Source organism: Heloderma suspectum, chromosome 1, assembly GCF_057233095.1.
Source record: "Heloderma suspectum isolate Gila_16-S chromosome 1, 16-S_ref, whole genome shotgun sequence".
NCBI lineage: Eukaryota > Metazoa > Chordata > Lepidosauria > Squamata > Helodermatidae > Heloderma > Heloderma suspectum.
The window spans coordinates 56,113,171-56,132,500 of record NC_139458.1 but is presented as its reverse complement, the minus strand read 5'-3'; the positions used below and the strand labels follow the sequence as shown (position 1 = coordinate 56,132,500).

General features: G+C 39.8%; 1 protein-coding gene across 2 annotated transcripts in view; it reads left to right on the top strand.

The window, feature by feature from the left end:
- The window catches only part of NPAS3 (neuronal PAS domain protein 3), a 1,104,842-nt gene that overhangs the window by 146,156 nt on the left and 939,356 nt on the right, over nt 1-19,330 (top strand). The window contains exon 2 of one of the 2 annotated variants that reach the window (XM_084827207.1): nt 1,698-1,787. The exons of the other annotated variant lie outside the window; for it this stretch is intronic. Within the exon in view, the coding sequence (XP_084683333.1) occupies nt 1,698-1,787 (90 nt within the window). The remainder of the gene's footprint in view (nt 1-1,697; nt 1,788-19,330) is intronic. 2 annotated transcript variants of the gene reach the window in all.

The following is a 19,330-nucleotide window of genomic DNA, read 5'->3' as shown; positions in this document are numbered from 1 at the left end:
TTCATTTCATTTCATTCATTTATTATGTTTCTATACCACTCAATAGCCAAAGCTCTCTGGGCGGTTTACAAAGATTAAAAACCTTAAAAATACAATATTGTACATTATATAAAAACCATTTTCATACAAACGTATAAACAGACAATACACACACATATATCTTAACAATGTCAATAGTAAGAAATCCCAGGAACAAATGAAAAATCTTATCATATGCTGCCAAATGCCTTATCATATGCTGCCAAATGCCTGAAGGTCTTAACCTGGTCCTGAAAAGATAATATTGGTGCCAAGTGGGCCTCACTAGTGAGTTCATTCCATAATCAGTGGGCTATCACTGAGAAGTTATTTAAGGTCACAGTCTTATTGAGATGGTCAGCAGCCTCCAAAGTCAGAGGTGGTTGTGTATCCATTACAGGGTGGCTGTAAGGCAATCTTCTCCTCTGTGCCCTGGCCACCCTGCATTTTTGGCTAGATGGCCGATTTCAGTTGTCTAGAGGGGGAGGGAAGGAGGCTGCGCAGTGCATAGGAAGCTGCGTAAATCAGTTTCCGTAGTCTCCTCCCCTCCCTGCTCCTGGGTCTTCCCCTTTTTCCCCATCTCTGTGCTCCGTTTTTGAGTGTGGAGACATAGCTGGCTCTACATCAGCTAAAAGGAACATGGAATTTAATGGTTAATTATAGACTCTAAAATTACGTAGTAAGGCCCAGTCCTGTGACAAGTTTTGTTTATATCATTGTGGGGATCACAGGCTGTAAGGTAGCTGTACTTTAAAGATCTCATTCAGCCTGAGCTAGGGATGGGGGACAAATTTGTTTGGTCCTCTTCAGATTTTAATGCGAATTTACCTAATTTGCACTTTCCAAACCAATACATGACTTGAATCGCAGTTATACTTTGATATTTGCAGTTCTCCAAATTTCGCAAAGCAGTTCTTTAATCAAAAAATGCACAGCATATAGAAATGCAGTAACATACTGGAATGCATTACATTAGGGGAAATTCCTTGCAAAAATGCATATATTAGGCAAAATTCCATGCAAAACTGTGTACATTTGGAGAAATACGTACACAAAGTCATACAAATTTTCATGCAGACTTTAAAAAAATCTCAAACTGATGCGGAAATGGGGCAAAATGGTTAAAATCGTAAAAATGAGAAATTGAGAGAAACTGAAATTGATAGGTTTGTTCTTCCCTAGTGTGAATATTCATGGATTCAATTGGGAGTTATCTCTCCAATTGTAAGGAGAAATGATTATGTTAAGTTAGTTAAGTGTTATATGATACTTCTTTTAAATATGTACACTGTTGTTAAAGTTTAAGGAATTCAAAGGGTTTTTTGTGTGTCCCATTTTTCCATTTTGACAAGAAAAATTTGTTCTGATAGAGAATTAAATTTGAGTTTACTCTCAGTGCTGAATTCCAGAAATGGAATCTGTCATATATATATCTATATATCTATATAGATATATATAGATATTTGAGTTTACTCTCAATGCTGAATTCCAGAAATGGAATCTGTCATATATATATCTATATATCTATATAGATATATATAGATATTTTTAGTCAATGTAACAAGATGAGATAGATGTAACATATAACAGTAGTACCTTTCAAAATACTAATTGTCCTGCATTACAGTTGACTGTAGAGAATCTCTAGTCATGTATATCTGTTTTTGATACCTCTACAGAATAACTGTCCAGCATCCTCTGCCCAACCAATCAGAATGTAGGAAAATCTACAGATATGACGGAATCTACTGTGAATCTACCTACCAGAAGTATGTTGAAATCTGTGTGAGTCTTTCTTCTGGCTCGTGCATTAGTGCTGTCCCGCTATTCAGAAGTTAAACATGTATTGAAAACTTATACTTCTGCTTGAATGAAATACCTTTGAAATTGGGGACGGATATATGTTGTTTTCATACTTGGGAATTGTGCTCTTGAAGTTAAAAGGGAAATAAATAAACCTCTAGGACTTTATTAAATCTCTTAGGTATGCTTCTGTATATTGCAGTAAACAAGTACTTAAACCCAGAAAAACCTAGGCAAAGTATATTGCACAGGTGCTTCACATCTTAGGGATTTGAAAGGTGTGTTATGTATAAATTAGCTGTCACTTTTTTCAGTCGTGTAATGGAATGATGAGTTGTAATTTGCATAATCCTTTAAGAAGGCAAATTATACTGTCATGTAGCAGACTTAACATGCTAGCTAGGATTTCATAGCTTTGAAGCTAATTAGTATGTACCTTACAGGACAGTTAAATTGAAGTTGAGTCCTTTTGCTTTTTCAGTCATTTGCCTTTGTCCCTTGCCTAACGGTATTTGAATTTGTTAGTGACTAGAGAACATTAAAAGTGTATCGGAGGAAAGCATTGTAGTCAGATATTAGCCTGAGCAAGAAAATGTAATATAGTTTGGGTTTTAATAACTTTTAAAACAGAGAAGGGTGTTGTTGTTTTTTAACTGTTTCACACTAGCTGGGTATTCTTTCTTTTCTTTTTAATTAAACAGTAGGCCTGATCCAGCAGTTTATACTCAGTTCTAAATCAGGATAATTTGAAGTTTCCAACACTTTACTAAGATTTCAAGATACGCCAGTTACACTAGAACAAGGTATAGAATGAATACAGTAATTAAATGGTTATGGAAAATAAGGTCTTTATGAATGAGACCTGATCTTACATAGATCCAAGAGAGATTTTAAATTACAACAAGAATATAAACTTAAATAGTCCATTCTAACTATTACAATATGTCTACAACTAGCAGTTGATAACTAGCAATAAAAAAGAGATTTTTTAAGAAGAAAGTTCTTAACTAAATTCAGAGTTTAACATAGCTTCTTACTCATCTAGCCACGACTGCTCATATTTACCTGATGTACAGTTATGGTCTTATCCCATGTTGTTCATTCTTAATTAGGTTTATCATTGTATTAGCAAGATTTATATGTCAAGACTACAAATTAAGGATTGAAAATTGTGAATATGAATTAATTCTAACTGCCTAGGATAAGCTGAAATTGATTTTGAAATTTAGAATCATCTCACAGATGCTTCTGTAGCCATTGACAATATATATCCTGAGTGGAGATTAAAGTATTGATACCATTTTTTCTATTTACCTATGTCCTGGCTTTAACTTTACTTTTGGTCACTCACCTGGTGTTTTATAAGCATAAGTAGCATGTCACTTTTGATTAGAGCAGAGACAAAATGATTTTCTCATTCCACTGCTAACAAATGAAATGGATCATGGATGGCAAATTGGGGACCTTTTGGTGATTTGAAAGAGGGACTTGCTGATGTGGTGGCAATACAAGAGCTGCTCCTGATGGCTACCAGCTGGCAGTTGGATGTGTGTTTTTTTACCACCCAGAAGCAATCTGGAAATTTAGAACATGATACCTTAGTGTCATTCCCATGGAACATCTGGAGGACAAATGGCAATCATTACTGGGGATTTTTTTTCCTGTAAGAAAAAAAATAGCCATCAAGAAGGGCTCTTCATGGCACTGCTGTGAAACTAGCACTAGTGGCATAACGGTAAAGAAAGGAGAGCAATTTCACTGCCCATTTTGTTGCCTTGCTCCCTCAGTGTCAAGTCAAACGTCTCATCTGAAAACTTCTGCCTCACCACTACTTTTAACAATAATTTAGTGAAAATTATGGTAAAACATCTGCAAAATTTTGCACCTGCACTTTAGTGAAATTCCATCTTCTTTTTGGTGGTAACTTTTTAATCTTTTTTAATCTAAAGTGGATTAAAGATGAACTCTTAGTGAACTGAGATAATAGCGCACATCTGGCCTTCATCTTAGGGCCAAACTCCATGTGATGTTAAACGCGTCTTTGCATTTAATCCACAGGTTTTTAAAAATGAAGATAGGAATAGCTGTGGGTGAGGACACTGACAATTATTGGAATTGCAGGAGCAATCGAGGGGAATTTAATGCATTCTTCCCTTGCTAAAGTCCTGAGGAAAATATATCTTCTGAAGCTAATATTTACATTGGAAGGAAATTCTCCCACTGACATCAATGGGAGATTTCCTTCCAGTGCAAATAGCAGCTTACAGGCACAGGGATTTTCCTTAGGACAGCAACAAAGGAGGAAGAGGTGAAATTCTCTCTATCAGCTCCAGTTCTAATCATAATCTGTTCCCCCTCAGCTGCTGTGATCCTGATCCCCCCAGCTGTTTCTGTTTGCATTTTTATAAACTTGCATGTTAAATGTAAATATGTATTTAACATCACATGGCTCTTAGAAACCTACTTTTCTCTATGGCAAAGCCAAAGCACAACTACAGAGCATAGCTACACTCAGGAGCCTCAAAATGGCTGAAATGTTTGCCCCACACAAGAACAGTCTTCAAAGCTGCATGGTGTAAAAAATATTTATTTACGTTTTTAACTGGACTTAACAATTAAGTTTGACTCTTGCATTGGTTAAACCATGGATGGTGGCTAATTTATTATATGCAGCTGCTTTACAAGTTACTGAGTAGAAAAAAACAGAAAAAGGTTATAGCTATTGGGTTTGGTTCAGAGTTGCTTTTTCTTCAGTAGAAAGAGCTTCCATTCATGGAAGGAGAGTGAACTCCTTCTATGAATGGCATGTCCTTCAGTTTTCAGAGAAAAGACTTTGGATTCAACTCATAGATTAAAGATGGGTTTAAATAAAGAACTCTTAAGGGCAGAGCCTGAGAATTGCTAACTGTTAATTATTCACTAAGTAAAGAAATGGTAACCCCAGCTAACACTGATCTGTCCATAAATAATTGGCTTGGACCCAAAGAACTGTTGGTGTTTGTGCAGTGGACCTGGTACTTCCTCAGTTGTCACTTCTGAGGGCCAATAACCATCGAGAATAATATATGATGTGCCATTGGATTTGCAGCTGGGAGGGAGACTTTGTAAAAATCAGACACATACACACACACACACCCTTGTACAATTGGAAATGCTGTTCGCTTGTGCTAACAGTTCTTTTGATTAATCAGAGGCACTTAACTGATAAAACAATTAATTGACAAATTTTGCAGCCTCATTTAAACATTAAAAATGTAGGTGCAGTTGATTCAAATATTTCTGTGAAGGTGTTATAATTTACTTTATGTCAGTTCTTAAGAAATTATCTGTGATGGTATTTGAATTTCAGAGGTATCAAAAATAACTTACAGAGTAAGTTTAAATTATGTAAACAGCCTGTGCAGTGACCCCAATCCAGCTAAATCTACTAATGACTAAGAGCTCAATCCTACTGCCCTGCTCCTGTACGATGATTGCTGCAAGGGAGGTTAGGATCTAAATGAGGTGCCTCTTTACTGGCCTGTGCGGGCAGAGAGAGGCTCCACCAGCTGTGGGGTGGAGAGCTGTGCTGTGGTAGAATTCCCCATGGAAAGCTTTGTGAGTGATTTTCTCACTGATGGTAACAAGTGAAAGCATACAAAATGGGGTTTTCCAAGGGCACAGTAGAGCCAACTTTACATCTGTTAGATCCAGAGTTGCTCCATTTGTACAAGAGGGGCTTGATCTGGACCCCTAATCTAGGAGTTCCATTGAACTCACTGAGAATTAATTCTTAGTAGACATGCAGAATATTGCTCAGTAAATATGTTCAAGTAAGAGATTCCAGCCAGTGTTTTTAGGTTTGTTTGGACTAATGGTCTCGCTTTATTAAATTCATGAAAGATAGAATTTGAAGCTTGATATGTAAGAATTTCCCTGTATTGTAAATCATCATATTTGGTAATTTCCCTTTTTGGTAATATATTTGGTAATTTTTATTTAATAAAAATAAGTTGGTAATGACTAAGGTGGTAAGTCTATGCACACTTTCCTGGGGAAAAGGCTCATTGAACTCAGTGAAACTTTCATTTTAAATAGACATCCATGGAATCAGGCTGCATTGAAACTAACAGAGTAATTTAGCTGTAATTAACATTAGAAACAAAACAGGCTACTTTTTGATTTTAGATAATGTACACATATGTTGTAGCAGACATCATTTTACTAGAGCCATTTCCTCCTGCATGTGAGAAAATGAGGAATGTCTCTTTCAAGATGGTGTGTTTGCCATCTGCAGTTTTTATAAATAAATGTATGAACAAATAATGGGTTGGATCCAGATAAATACATTTGTAATGGGATAGGTAGAAGCTGACTTCCCCTCAAAAAGCTTCCTTCAAGGGTGAACGGTGTGTGTGTGGGGAGGACTGAGGGCAAAAGGGCAGGTTGCCATTGGCCAATTTTCATAGATTCCTGCCTTCTCCCTCAGTCACCCCACCACCCCATCCCATGCCATCCAGCAGATCTTTGGAGCAGCATTTTTGGAGGGAGGAGGAAAAAAGCCAGCCCTCTTACACATGTGTTTATCATGTATACATGTATACATTTTAGATTGGATGGCCAGTTAATCAGGGCACTTTTTTTAGTTGCTCAACAGGATTCTAAAATTAATTACTTGATTAAACTTTGCAGCCCTAGCACACAGACATGAAAGCTCCTCATTTCTAACCCCCCCAGTCAAACCAGTGACCTAATCTATGTTTTGATTGTTAATTCATACTCATACAATACTTAAAATGCACTAGTGTAATTCTATAAATTGTAAACGTATGAAATTCCTATTTAATATTTCAGTGTTCATCAGATGTTCTTTTCTAGCTGTCCTTTGTACTCTGCCATGCCCATCATAGCACACATGAGTTGGACTGATAATCTGTCTGTTAGCCTGCAATATCAGACATGCTGTTATTAACAAATCCTTTCCCATCGGAGGTTCTGCATTTGCTTTACGAAGTATAAGTTGCAAGATACAGAATACCAACCTATCTAGTCTAGCATTTTTATTTATTTCCAAATTATGCAAAGAGGAAATAGTATTTTGGCCTGTAAGACACACATATTATCAAATAATTTTAGTTGCTTTTAAAGATAAAACTACAAAAATTATGAGCAAGATATGGACAACTGATGGGAGGGAAAGTAAAAGCAGAAGGAAGTTTACATAAGCGCTGTTCTTTATTCACTGCATTATTGTACTATGTCGGAGTTAAACTTTTCTTAAATAAAGTAATGGGGTACATTTGGAAACGGAGGATTTGGACATATGAACTCACCTGGTTTGAATGCCAAGTAAGGAACAAACCTCAGTATGAGCCAGATGCAAATTTACAACAATCTGTCTCTGATGTATTGGTGTTTACCCTGCCATCACCAACCTGCCTTCCCTACCTATCCCGCTAGCCTCTTCCCCAAAACCTACCTAGTAACAGCAGCAGAGCAACAGCACATTCTGTTTTGGAGGTTTTGTTCCAGAAAACTGTGTCTAGAGCTCTGCATATGGATTCAGGTTCCCAGAAGAGCTACATTTCCTTGGCTCTCTGGTGTCTGGAATGCTGCTGTTTCAGTTTTCTGGACAACAGGGAAATAGAGTAGTTGGCATTGGACAGAGGCCTCCAGAAAGTTGTTGCTGCTGTCCTGCCACCCCCATGTAAGCTTGTGGAAGGGAAAATGAGGGCGGGTGGTGGTGTTCATGAAGGACTGGAGAAGGGAGGTGTCTGAATTCATTTTACTCGCAATACATCATTAGAAATGTTACAGAATTTCTGAATTAGGAATTTGGCTTGACAAAAAAATGAATGGTTCTTCCAACCTTCTAAAAAAATAGTTCATTTTGTTGTGCCAAATTCCAAATTGAGCTAAGGGGTAAGTTCACTGATCACTACTAAAGGGAGAAGAATTCTGCTTTTAGTGCCATTCTCAGTTTACATTTATAAAATGACAGGGAAAATTTCTGTTATGCTTGCAGTATCTATGCCTGTCAAAGTACTACATATTTCATTAGGGTTAAATATACTGAAAAACTCATTGTTATTTTTGATGTTACTACTCATAGCCATGTCATATGTTTCAGAGAATCAGGGAACATAGAAGCACAAGTGACTTGTGCTTTTGCTTTGCCTGCTTTAGCTGCTCCATGCAAAGTGGAGACCCAGTTCAACACATCTGTGTGCGATCTGTAACCTCCCAATGATCCCTGGAGACCATTTGGATCATCTTAGTAGAGAAGGTTAATATTTCTAGTACAGAGTGCATACATGGCTTCTTGTACCTTGTTCTCCTCAGTGCACAAAATGGCTCATGCATTGTTGGGTACAAAATGTGTTATTTCGCACTTCTTTCTTACATACATCTCTTTCCCTTTATCTTGTGGAGAGGTTGCTCATTTTCTGAGAGCCTCTCCTATCTTTCTCAGATTGAAGTGCCTGACTACCCCCAACCCAATACCATGTATGGCTGGGAAACCACCAAACGATTGGTGGCTGGAGGGAGGGGATGTGGCCATCCGTGGAACCCTGGGGGGCTGGATTTGGCCCCTAGGCCTGAGACACACACACACACACACACACACACACACAGACACACACAATCTTAATTCAGATCAAATAACATCAGGTGAATTCTTAAAAGAAATTCCTTTAGAGTTACTGATTGCTGTTCTAATGTGCTGCATGGATCACAGTGGTCAGATAGTGCTTATGTTTGATCTCAGATATCAAGATGAATCATACACGGTATACTAGGCCCATGAGCTTCATAGACCAGAACCATATTCTTGATTTTTGGCCATAATACAGTGTAGTTCAGATGCTCAATATTGCTAAAATACACTTCTTGGAATGCATGTCCTACGATGTTTAAGAAGTGAAATTTCATTACGTTTATTTATTTCAATATTTTTATGCTGTCTTACAGGTCTTCTTAAGATAGCTCACAGAACTAACATAAAAATGACTTAACATATATAAAACAGACTAATAGAAGGATTACTCTGATTCTGGCTTTTGTACTAACACATTAATTAGAACTGATATAAAATCATAGGAGGGGATAAAGCAGTGAAAGAGTCTGTTTTTTAAAAAAATCTGTATTTTGTTATTGTTAGCTTGTCTTGAGTGATATTTTTGGCATGTCTGATATAAATTTAATAAATATAATAAATAAACTCTTGCAATGTGGGCTAAAATCCCCCACCCCCGGAAAACTACTGGGAATGTGGAGAGGAGACAGATAATCAGAAGTAGTCCTAATTCGTCATTGGTCTTTAAAGTTTCTGGAAGAATAGTGGATGGACTCTTCGTCTAGAACTGAGACACCCATTTTGATAAGTTGTCTAGAAAGAGATGGAAGGGAGGGAGTGGGAGGGTTCTACCTCAGGGTTTCCCTACCTCTCTGGGTAAGTGAGCACATTTTAAATTTTGAGTGAGTGTTGCGTGCACTATCATGAAATGGCTGCCATGGGGGGTGGGGGCGGCTTGCTCATTCATAATATGGCTGTCACAGTGGGCATGACCAGTAAGAAAACACTGATTTCCCAGATGGCAAAGTGGTGAGATTAAAAGAAAAGTAACTTGCCCAAGAACCTAAGTACAAGGCGGCGGGGGGGGGGGGACTGAACTCCAAAACATAAACCACTCTGTTGAACCTAAAAAGATGGTGCTAGAGGGCAGCACTTTGCTTTGCAGCATGGTAACATCCTAGTTGTTTTTTTTTTTAATCTTTGAAATAAAGTTAAAATAGGGAATGACAGGGAGCCTAATGGGTGCTGAAAGAGATGTCCATGAGCTCCACGTTGGAGACCTGAGATCTACCTTGTCACTTCAGTGAAACTCTACTAGTAGGAACCTTCCTTTACATTTGTTATAATTTGTATCTCACCCTTCCTTCATTGAGTGGGGGTTTGACCTCAGAACAACCCAGTGAGATAGCCTGAGAGATAGTGATTTTCCGAAGACCATACTTGGACTATACTATTTTTTTAGCTGAGTGACCCTGTGTGCCCCTTAACAAAACTAGAACCGGGTGCTAGTGCTGAGGGATGAAATACTGCCATTCCCTTTACCACTTAATGGACCTGCTACAGTGTGATAGACAGTATACACTGGCCTATCACTATTCCTGTCCCCAATTCTACTCCTTCCTAATTATTATAATAAATGTATCAGTTGTTCTTCCTAAGTGGGGAGGAAGGGAAAGGGACTGCTAGTTGATGGTAAAAGTCAAGGGTCCACTTTTCTTGGTTTTTTCACATTTAGGAGATCTCAGGGGAGGAACTGTGCTAGTCACTATAACCCAGATTCCCCTTGTCCTAATGTTCTTTAATGTGAAATAAAGGGAAGGAGGTCCTGCAGTTACCTGAAAACAGAGGGTTTACCAAAGTTTTTAAAATTCAGAGCAAATGTTCCTCCTTTTTACATTTCAAAATCTGCATGTAAGATACTAATTTTGCTCTTTAACATTCTTTTCTCTCCCAAAGAAAGATTGCCTCTTTCTAATAAAAGGGAACAATCCCACCCTGTGTTCCTTTTTCCTTTTTGCTCCTCTTTGCAATGAAAGGAGGCAGCTTTGCCAAACGGAGAGTGAAAGAGATCAAACCCCACAGGCAGTATGTTGTTGAATGAAGTACGTTCACAGCTGGATATCATGTCATAAGCATCAATGGGAATGTTGCTTTCTATTTCTTATGCAGCTTCAAATAGGATGTAACCTGTGAGAATTGAAGAGGCATCTATTTTGGTGCAAACATTGCAAAATTCACAAACAACAGCTAGTTAGCTAGAAATATACAGTCTGTAGACAGAAACAATGCTTTGTGAGTAATCTGGTTTATGTGTGTTTTAAAATTTTATTCCGGGAGACCCTTCACGCTTCTGCCCTTGAGTATTATGAAGTCTCCATGATGCAGAAAGATGCCTGTGACATGGCTCCCAACTGTGAAAATACCTTTAAAAATGAATGTATTGGCAGTAGGTTTTGAAATACTCTTGTGGGGTATCTGCACGAGCAATTTACTGTGAGTGGGCTGCATTTGGAGGTTGTTGGGGATACATGACGTCGTGGCCATCCTGCAGCAATCCCGGAGCTTATCGCAGAAAAGATGGTTCTTCTGAGACTACTTTTAGTCCGATTGTTTTCCTTAATTCGGCTTTTTGGCTTCTGTTGTGGTGTGCACCACTCTCCGCATTTACTTCAACATGGTAGCCCTGCCAAGAGATGTGTCTTTCACCTAGCCTCGCTAACCCTGGTCAAGGGGTGTTTCCCCAGTGTTTTCCCCACCTGTATTTCCCTGATGTTTTGGCCATTTCACGGCTGGCCACCAGAGTTCTGAGCTACCTCATGTAGGGATGGCGGAGAATTCCACCATGGACTCCGGGGGGGGGGGGATTCTTAGAATCCAAAGAAAAGCCTTGGGGTGGGGGACTTTCTTATTGGCAGCCCCTGCCAGTCTGATAATGTTTACTCCAATCCCCCAGCCCACCTGGAAGTACGTTCTGTTAAGCGACTTATACTAGTTCGGTGCACTCACTCTTGGAGCCAAGCATGGACCAAAAGCACCAAAGCCAGTTCCTTGAAAAAATCTGGGTAATCCTCCATTCTCTTCTCCTTCCATTGTTGTGGAGAAGCCCCCTAAGTCTGATAAAAACCACCTACACTGCACTTTAAGGAGGAACTAAGGGAGAGTTCCTTACATTAGGAAGGAGAAGGAAAGAAACAGTTACTATAAACGAAACACATTGTTTTTAAATGTTATGTCCTTGAATTCAGTTTAAATACTAAATGGAATATTTTTTGCATTATTGCATAAGGAAATAATTCTAGTATTTCATTAAGCCAATGTCTTTGTTGGGGGGGGAGAGAGAGAGAGAGCGAGAGAGAGAGGGGAACCCACAGGTCCATTATTCTCTATTTCACTAATTTTTGGAGAGAAATATTATTTATTCTACTCGGTATACCATTTATCCATGGCTGCTTTAATATGTCTTCAGTAACCAAAATATTGCTGCATGCGTATATCCCTATATCCAAGTTAGTCTTCATAAAAGTAGATGGTTCTGTTAATTTCAACATTTCTTCTGAAGTTACTCAAATATTTAATTTGTCTTAGGCGTTCTTTTATAACTTCCTTTTACATGAATTCAGTGTTATATGTGTTGCACTAGTTGATTATTTTTTTTAAAAAAAAATAGTTGATCCTTCTGGTCTTATAAGAGCCTCGTGTGGCGCAGAGTGGTAGGCGACGGTATTGCAACCGAAACTCTTCCCATGATCTGAGTTCGATCCCAGCGGAAGTCGGATCTTGGGTAGCCGGCTCAGGTTGGCTCAGCCCTCCATCCTTCTGAGGTCGGTAAAATGAGTACCCAGCTTGCTGGGAGAAAGGTAGTCACGACTGGGGAAGGCAATGGCAAACCACCCTCCTATAGTCTGCCATGAAAATGCCAGCGTAAGCAGGCGTCCTTCTAGGGGTCAGTTATGACCCAGTGCTTGCACAGGAGGAACCTTTCCTTCTTTTCTGGTCTTATAATGGCCCATAGCTTTTTTTCTTTTTTTTCTGGCAAAATCTTGATGGTGCAGAAGAAGAAGAAAAAGGAGAATTATTATTCCTGAAGAAGGCTATTTTGATCTTTCTACATTCAACAGCATTAAATTTGCCAATGAATATAGTTTAGAAATTCAGGAAAACAATTAAAGACAATTCTTTTAAGAATCTTCTCTCTATTCAGTTTTCCCCAAAAGAACAATAGAAAGTGTGCCTCCCCGATTGTCATCCGACAGCTGAAAGTCTGACAAGTTATCAAATGGAAAATGAATTTAAGGCACAGTCCTATGCATGTTTAGACAGAAAAAAGTCCTACAACTCCCAGCATTCCCTAACCACCTGGCCAGGGAACGCTGGGAGTTTTAGGCCATTTTTCTGTATAGACTTGCATCGGATTGCGCCCTCAAATAATAGCTAAGGGGCTGGGTAAAATTACCACTTCCTCTCATATGAACCTGCCCACCCACAACGTTTAGCATCTTGGGCCCTGCTCTGTCACCTTTGGATTTGCAGTTCGTGGCCTTTTTTGGTTGCAGCACCCAGACTGTGGGTTCCACTCTCCAGAGAGGTGCACTTATGATGATTAGATGCGTTGTTAAGACTGTTTTATTTCTCTAGGCATTTAGTCTGTACTGAATTCCACTCCCACTCCTGCTGTGTGCTTGTTTTTGTTTAATCTGCTGACACCTATTTTAATAGCTGTATTGTTCTTTTTGCTCCTAGATGTTATTGTAGTTATTGTTTAATTTTTATTTTTAAGTATAAACTGCCTTGGGAGCCCTTGTAATGGCAGAAAAGGCAGTGTATAAATATTTTTAATAAACAAACAAGTACATAAACAAAATTAGAGATTTCATGGATTTTTTCAGTATAATTATCCATAGATCCCACTAGCACTGAGGTTTAAGTGTGGTGTTTTTCCTTAGTGGTTTACATTTTAAGCATTCTCTTTCTTTTATTATGTCTTTTATGACATCATTCCTAGGGGATACATCCATTTTGCATACAGATTTGAGAATGGATTTTGTTAGTTTGATATTTGCTTACCTGGTACATGTATATGCCAACTTCAAATTCTCTATATGTGATAAGTCTTAGGGATAAGGTGTTATCCCTGAGATATAAGTTTTTCTTGTTCAGGGAAATTGTGAAGTGTAGGTACTTTCAAACAAGTGATTCCCTGTGCATTTTAAAGTTGTGTAGTCCTAGGAGAGGAGTGTATCACCTGAATGTATAAATCAGCTATAAGAATACTGAGTCCCAAGACGCTTGGCTCTCAGCTTTTCTTTCTGTTGGTTGAAAACAATGGATTGAAAACAGATCTGCTTCTTACTCTGTGGCTGTTGCAGATGTGATGTTATACTTCTGTTAGCCATGTTTAACAAACCAGCCTTGGGAACATGTGCTTCTTCCCTGCATCCTCTCCTTTATCTGGAACAAATTCCCTTATCCCACCTTAATTACCCTTAAGTGATACATGGGCACTAACATTAACCATGATTAGGTTAATCAAGGTTTGCCGTCTGTAACCCAGGATCTGAAACTCACTTCAAACCATGCTTTTAAGATTTAATAATGGTATTCTAGTAAGGCTTTCCAGGGGCTCCAGTTATGAGAAGGGGCAGAGACACCCCCTTGTATGAGTGTCCATGGACTCAAGCTGCATTGGATATCATCCAGTGATTAATTCCCCAAATGTCACAATGTACTGTATTGTAGAGTGTAAGATCTAGGGCAGTATCCAATGCTGTTGCTCCGCACTAGCATAAATGACTTCAAGCGCAATGTAGGGATGGGAGAGAAATCTTCCACAGACCCCAGTGAGGCCGGATTTAAAAGAATCTGCTCCCCTAGAGTCCGTGGAGGATCAGAAGACTTACCTCTGCCTCTAGGAGGAATCCTCGCCAGCCAGATCCTCCCCGCCGGCCAGCTCTGGAGTGCCAGTGATACGGCCGCCATTGCCATATTGCTGGCTGGGCAGATTGACTGCGGACGCAAATGGCATCCACTACGCCATTTGTGGCCATAAAGGTCTTAGTTTAAGGTAAATGCAGCCATTTATGGCTGCATTTACCTTAAACTATGGACGGCGGAGAATTATGCCATGGATTTCAGTGAGGGCGAATGCACTGGCATTCGGCCCCCGGAAATCTGTGGCGGAACGGCCTGCCCCCCCCCCAGATTCCCCCCGGGATGATGCTTAACTGGGGCGGATGTTCCGGATGGTGGTGGGTCCGGCGGCGGCAGCTGGTCTTTTGACCGGCTGCCGCGGCCGCCATTTCAATCCTGGTATTTGCTGTGATAGGCCACGTAAGTATTTACGTAGCCTATCAGGACATGCCAAAAAACAAAACAGCGTACGCAAGTGGCGGCGGCTGTGGCGGCCGCCATTTGCGTTCCCTATTTTTTGCCGTTCTAGCGTACATAAATATTTACGTAGGCAATTACGGCAAAAAAAGGAACCGTAAATAGCGTAGTGGGCGCTATTTGCATTTCTTTTTTTCGCCGTAAAAGTCTATGTAAATATTTACATAGGATAAAATGGCAGGAAAAAAAGGAACGCAAATAGCAGCCACTACGCTCTTTGCGGTTCCCTTTTTTTCGCCGTAACTGCCGACGTAAATATTTACATAGGCTAGAATGGCAAAAAAATAGGGAACGCAAATGGCGGCTGCCGTAGTCGCTGCCATTTGCGTCCGCAGCAGCCCGTCCGCGGCCGGAACTCCGGCTGCAGATAGGCCTGGCCGGCTGCGGAGCGGAGCCGGCCAGGCAGGATTCCGAGGGGGAGGACCAGGTCGCCTCCCCTCTGTCGAGGATTCCGGGGGGGGACGACGGAGCACCTCCCCCTCCACCGTGAATCAATTCCACAAAAAGGTAAGTGACTTTCATACATCCCTACCTTAAGCTAAGACGTTTATGGCCGCAAATGGCGTAGTGGACACCATTTGTGTCCACATTCAATCTGCCCAGCCAGCGATACGGCCGTATTGCTGGCACTCCGGAGCCGGCCAGTGGGGAGGATCTGGCCTCACTGGGTTACAGCAAACCCAGCCAGTGATACGGCAATCAATGGCGGCCGTATTGCTGGTGCTCCGGAGCTGGCCGGCGGCTCTGCGGAATCGCCGCAGAGTGGAGCCAGCCAGCTAGGATTCCGGGAGGAGGGACAGATTGCCTCCCCCCCCGTGGGCACCCCCCCGAACCCGGCGGTAAGCCTCCCACCCATCCCTAGCGCAATGCCACCAATATATGCTGGCCCATTGTAGTGTTGGATACTGCCCCAAGTTATTGCAGTTCAGTCTGGTTTGAAATTTTCCTTTCTGTACTGGGGAACATCTAAGTTTTAGAGCCAAAAGCCCTACCCACTTAATATTGTTGGCAGTGGAGGTTGTTGGCTCCGATTTCGGTAGGGCTGTGATTCCATTTTGGGTTTTAGTCAGAACCAGCCAGAACTCTAAAGGAACTACCCAAGGTGCTAAACCCATTTTGGAGGGGATAGGGTTCGGCACCTTGGATAGCTCCTTTTAGAGTTTTGGCTGATTATGACTAAAGCCCAGAATGGAATCACAGCCCCACCAGAATCGGAGCCACCAGCCTCCACTGGTTGGTGGTGCTAGCACAAGAAACGTAAGTTTAGGTTCATGCAGCAGTACACAGATAACATTTTCTACTTGATGTGTCCCTTGATTTCAGGGGCAGCAGCATGTTTTAAACGATGTTGCGCTGCTGACTGATTACTGCTGATAATTATGTTACATGTTGGACCTAGTCAAAATAGATAGAAGAGGTTTTGATTCATATCACCCTGGGACTCGGTCATGTACAGACTAAGCTTCTGCATATGTAACAAACTGTAATGTTGAAATCTGCATTGGCATCAGATAAATATCCATAAAAGAATGGAGGCCGAGGTGTTCTCATATTCACAGCTTTGTGGGACATGAAGACAGAATAGTGCAGTCCACTGCTTGGCCCTTCGTTCCAGCAGTGTACATATGTCTGTGCTGTGCATGGCTTGTTTAAATGAATGGATGTTGAACACCAGCAATGCCAGTTGGATTGTGCTTGGTGTGTAAAAGAGTGGAGAGTTAGTTTGAAGAACAGGCGAAGACATTTGTGTTCCCTACAGTGCATATAAAATGACAAAGAAGCTAGTCACACCATGCATATGTTGTCTTTAAGGTCTAAATCCTGACTCGGCTGGTTATAATATTATTTATAAACATTATAATAAAACCCTAGTGTAATGGTTTTTCACCCTTTTCCTCCACATTTCAGAGGGTTTTACTGTTATAAAAAGTTATTTTTCTTAGTTATTATCATTAGAAGTTTAGCAAAAATAATGGAGTAATACAAGTTTTTGAAAACGTATTTAAAATATCCTTATTGCATTCGTATAACAATTCTGCAACATATGCTATGGAAACATTGGCTCAAATGTTCACACATCATTCTCCCACCTGCAAGAACAATCCTATTCACTTTTAAAGACACAGTTCCATCCATTCAGATGATAGCTCTCAACTGAAATGAATGATGAACTCTACACATTCTAGAGTTCTGTTCATGCAAGCTACTGGATCTGAACATATTTTTTAGCAATTAAAAAGCAGAATTAAAAAAAACAGGAATGAAATTATGCTATACAGTATTAAATGTTAATTAACAATTTGATCATAAGTCAATCAATCAACCAATCATTTAGTTTGTATACCGCTTTTCCATACAGTATGCTCAAAGTGGTTCACAACAAAGATTATGAAAAAACAATGCGTATACATATAAAAGAGAAGTCAAAACAATTATATCTCACTATTCTGGTACTGCAGTGACATACATAGCTTGATATGTGAGCACATTTGTTTATAATTAAACTGCTTCAGCACCCAACATATCTCACCCATGTATACTTCATACATGCTCACTGAAGTCTGTCTTGGTGACTCAGCCAACAGCTTTGGAGGAAATGGGGAGGTCTTACCTGTGGTAAATGGGAGTCACAAAGTTGAGCACATACATCATCTTTTGAGCGGTGGGCATTGAGAAATGGTGTTGAGGTGATTGATTGAAGTAGGTTTAAATCTTGTCATGCTTAAATTGTACCCATGTGAAGACCTCTAGTGAGAGAGAGAACTGAGGGAGGCCTTCTGACCTAAAACTGCATGGCCTTGGAATGCATTTGGGCATGATCTTAGCAAAACCAGAAGAATATTCAGAGATTAATATATTTTATGTGGTTTTACAAATAATAAATAATGATGAGCTAGAGAGAAAACATGGGTTAGAGCAGTAAGTAGGAAGAGGGTCTCCAGGGAGCACCACAAATGTCAATAATTACTAATTAATATATGCATGAATTGAAGATCATCAGTTCTGGAATTTTCTACATGTAATGTTCCAATAGAGTTCTTATTAATTGCCTGAAAGCAGTGAAAGTGAGAGTGTATTAAACTGGGGACAGATCTCCCATCTGCACTGACATTTTCTTATATTGCAGCTTACCCACATGCTTCCTGAATGGCATTAATTAATATATTTTGTGTGTTTCTGAAATCCATATATATCTATTGGTTTTGATACACTGCAGATATGTTTCAGTCTTCTCTGCCAGGCCTTTGGCTTTTCAGTCTGGCCAGCATCAGCATGAAAGTGATGATTGCTGTTGTGCATAGGTGCTCTTGATTGATAACATTCTAGTAAACTCAACTTGATGATCCCAAGAATGCAGATGCTTTTATTGTTGAGGGTTTTTATTCAAGGCAAGGTTTTTAAAATCTGTATTAAAATTACAGAAAATGATTTTGAGAGTTACTGTAGATGTTCCTATTTCATAATGACTGTAAGATCACATCAAGACCAGAAAACTATTATTTTGTTACCCAAATACTGTAGTAATCACAAACAGGAAATTATGGTTTCTTGCACTGCTCATGTTTATATTCAGAATAATACAAAATACCCCCTACTGTTTATTATTATTCTTTTGCTCTGTTTTATTATCAGTTATTTGCACTGATACTTAACCTTGAACCATAGGAAGAAGGGCAGTGCTGTAGCATCTTATAGAAACCACTTAAAGACTGTTTCGTAGGTGTATGTCAGAGTAGGGTAGAAAAGCGTTCAATGTGCTTTTAATGTGCCTGTCACTTTCATGATGTAGTTAGTTTCCACTAGCTTGAGGCGTGTGTTCTGGAGACCACAGTATGCATTCCAGATGGCAATGCAAACAATGTCTGTCAGTGACTTACAGGTAAATATAATGAACCAGAAGGGTAATCGGAGAGCTGCAACATGCAATTTGAATATGGATTAGCATACCAAGAGATTGTTAAAATGTATAAATATCTCTGCTAAAAATATTTATTGTGTATCAACATCAACAGCATGTGTATGTCTACATGCATAATGAAGCCACGACAGTTTGTCTGATATGTAAATGACTGAGACCAGTAGCATCCGTGGCAGAATTTTTCCAAGAAAAGAGCATATTCTACAGACTTGAGACCCCCAGGTTAGATTTTTGGCATCTCAGGTTAAGATTTTTGAGGTATCAAGGCCAAATCTAACAATTTGAGGTTAACATTTCATGCATCTGATGAAGTGGACAGTGTCTGTGAAATATTATGCCAGAATAAATGTGTTAGTCTTTAAGGTGCCGCAAGACTTTTCGTTGTTTTACGAAAATCCTGAAAGGCAGTGTTTGAAACCTGCCACTGCTTACTGAACTGGACTGGGTGGGCCACTGGCCCAGTGCAATAAAAGATGACTCTTTATCACTCACTCTAATAGTGAACTAAGTGCTCCCATGCTGCCAAAACTGGAGCCAAAAGAAGGACACAGAAAGGGAAAAAGGAGCAGCATCGGCAGAACTACAAAAAAATCTTTACAAAACCCTGAGAAGGTCAACCTTCCAAAAAACAGTCCCATGAGGATTGAGCC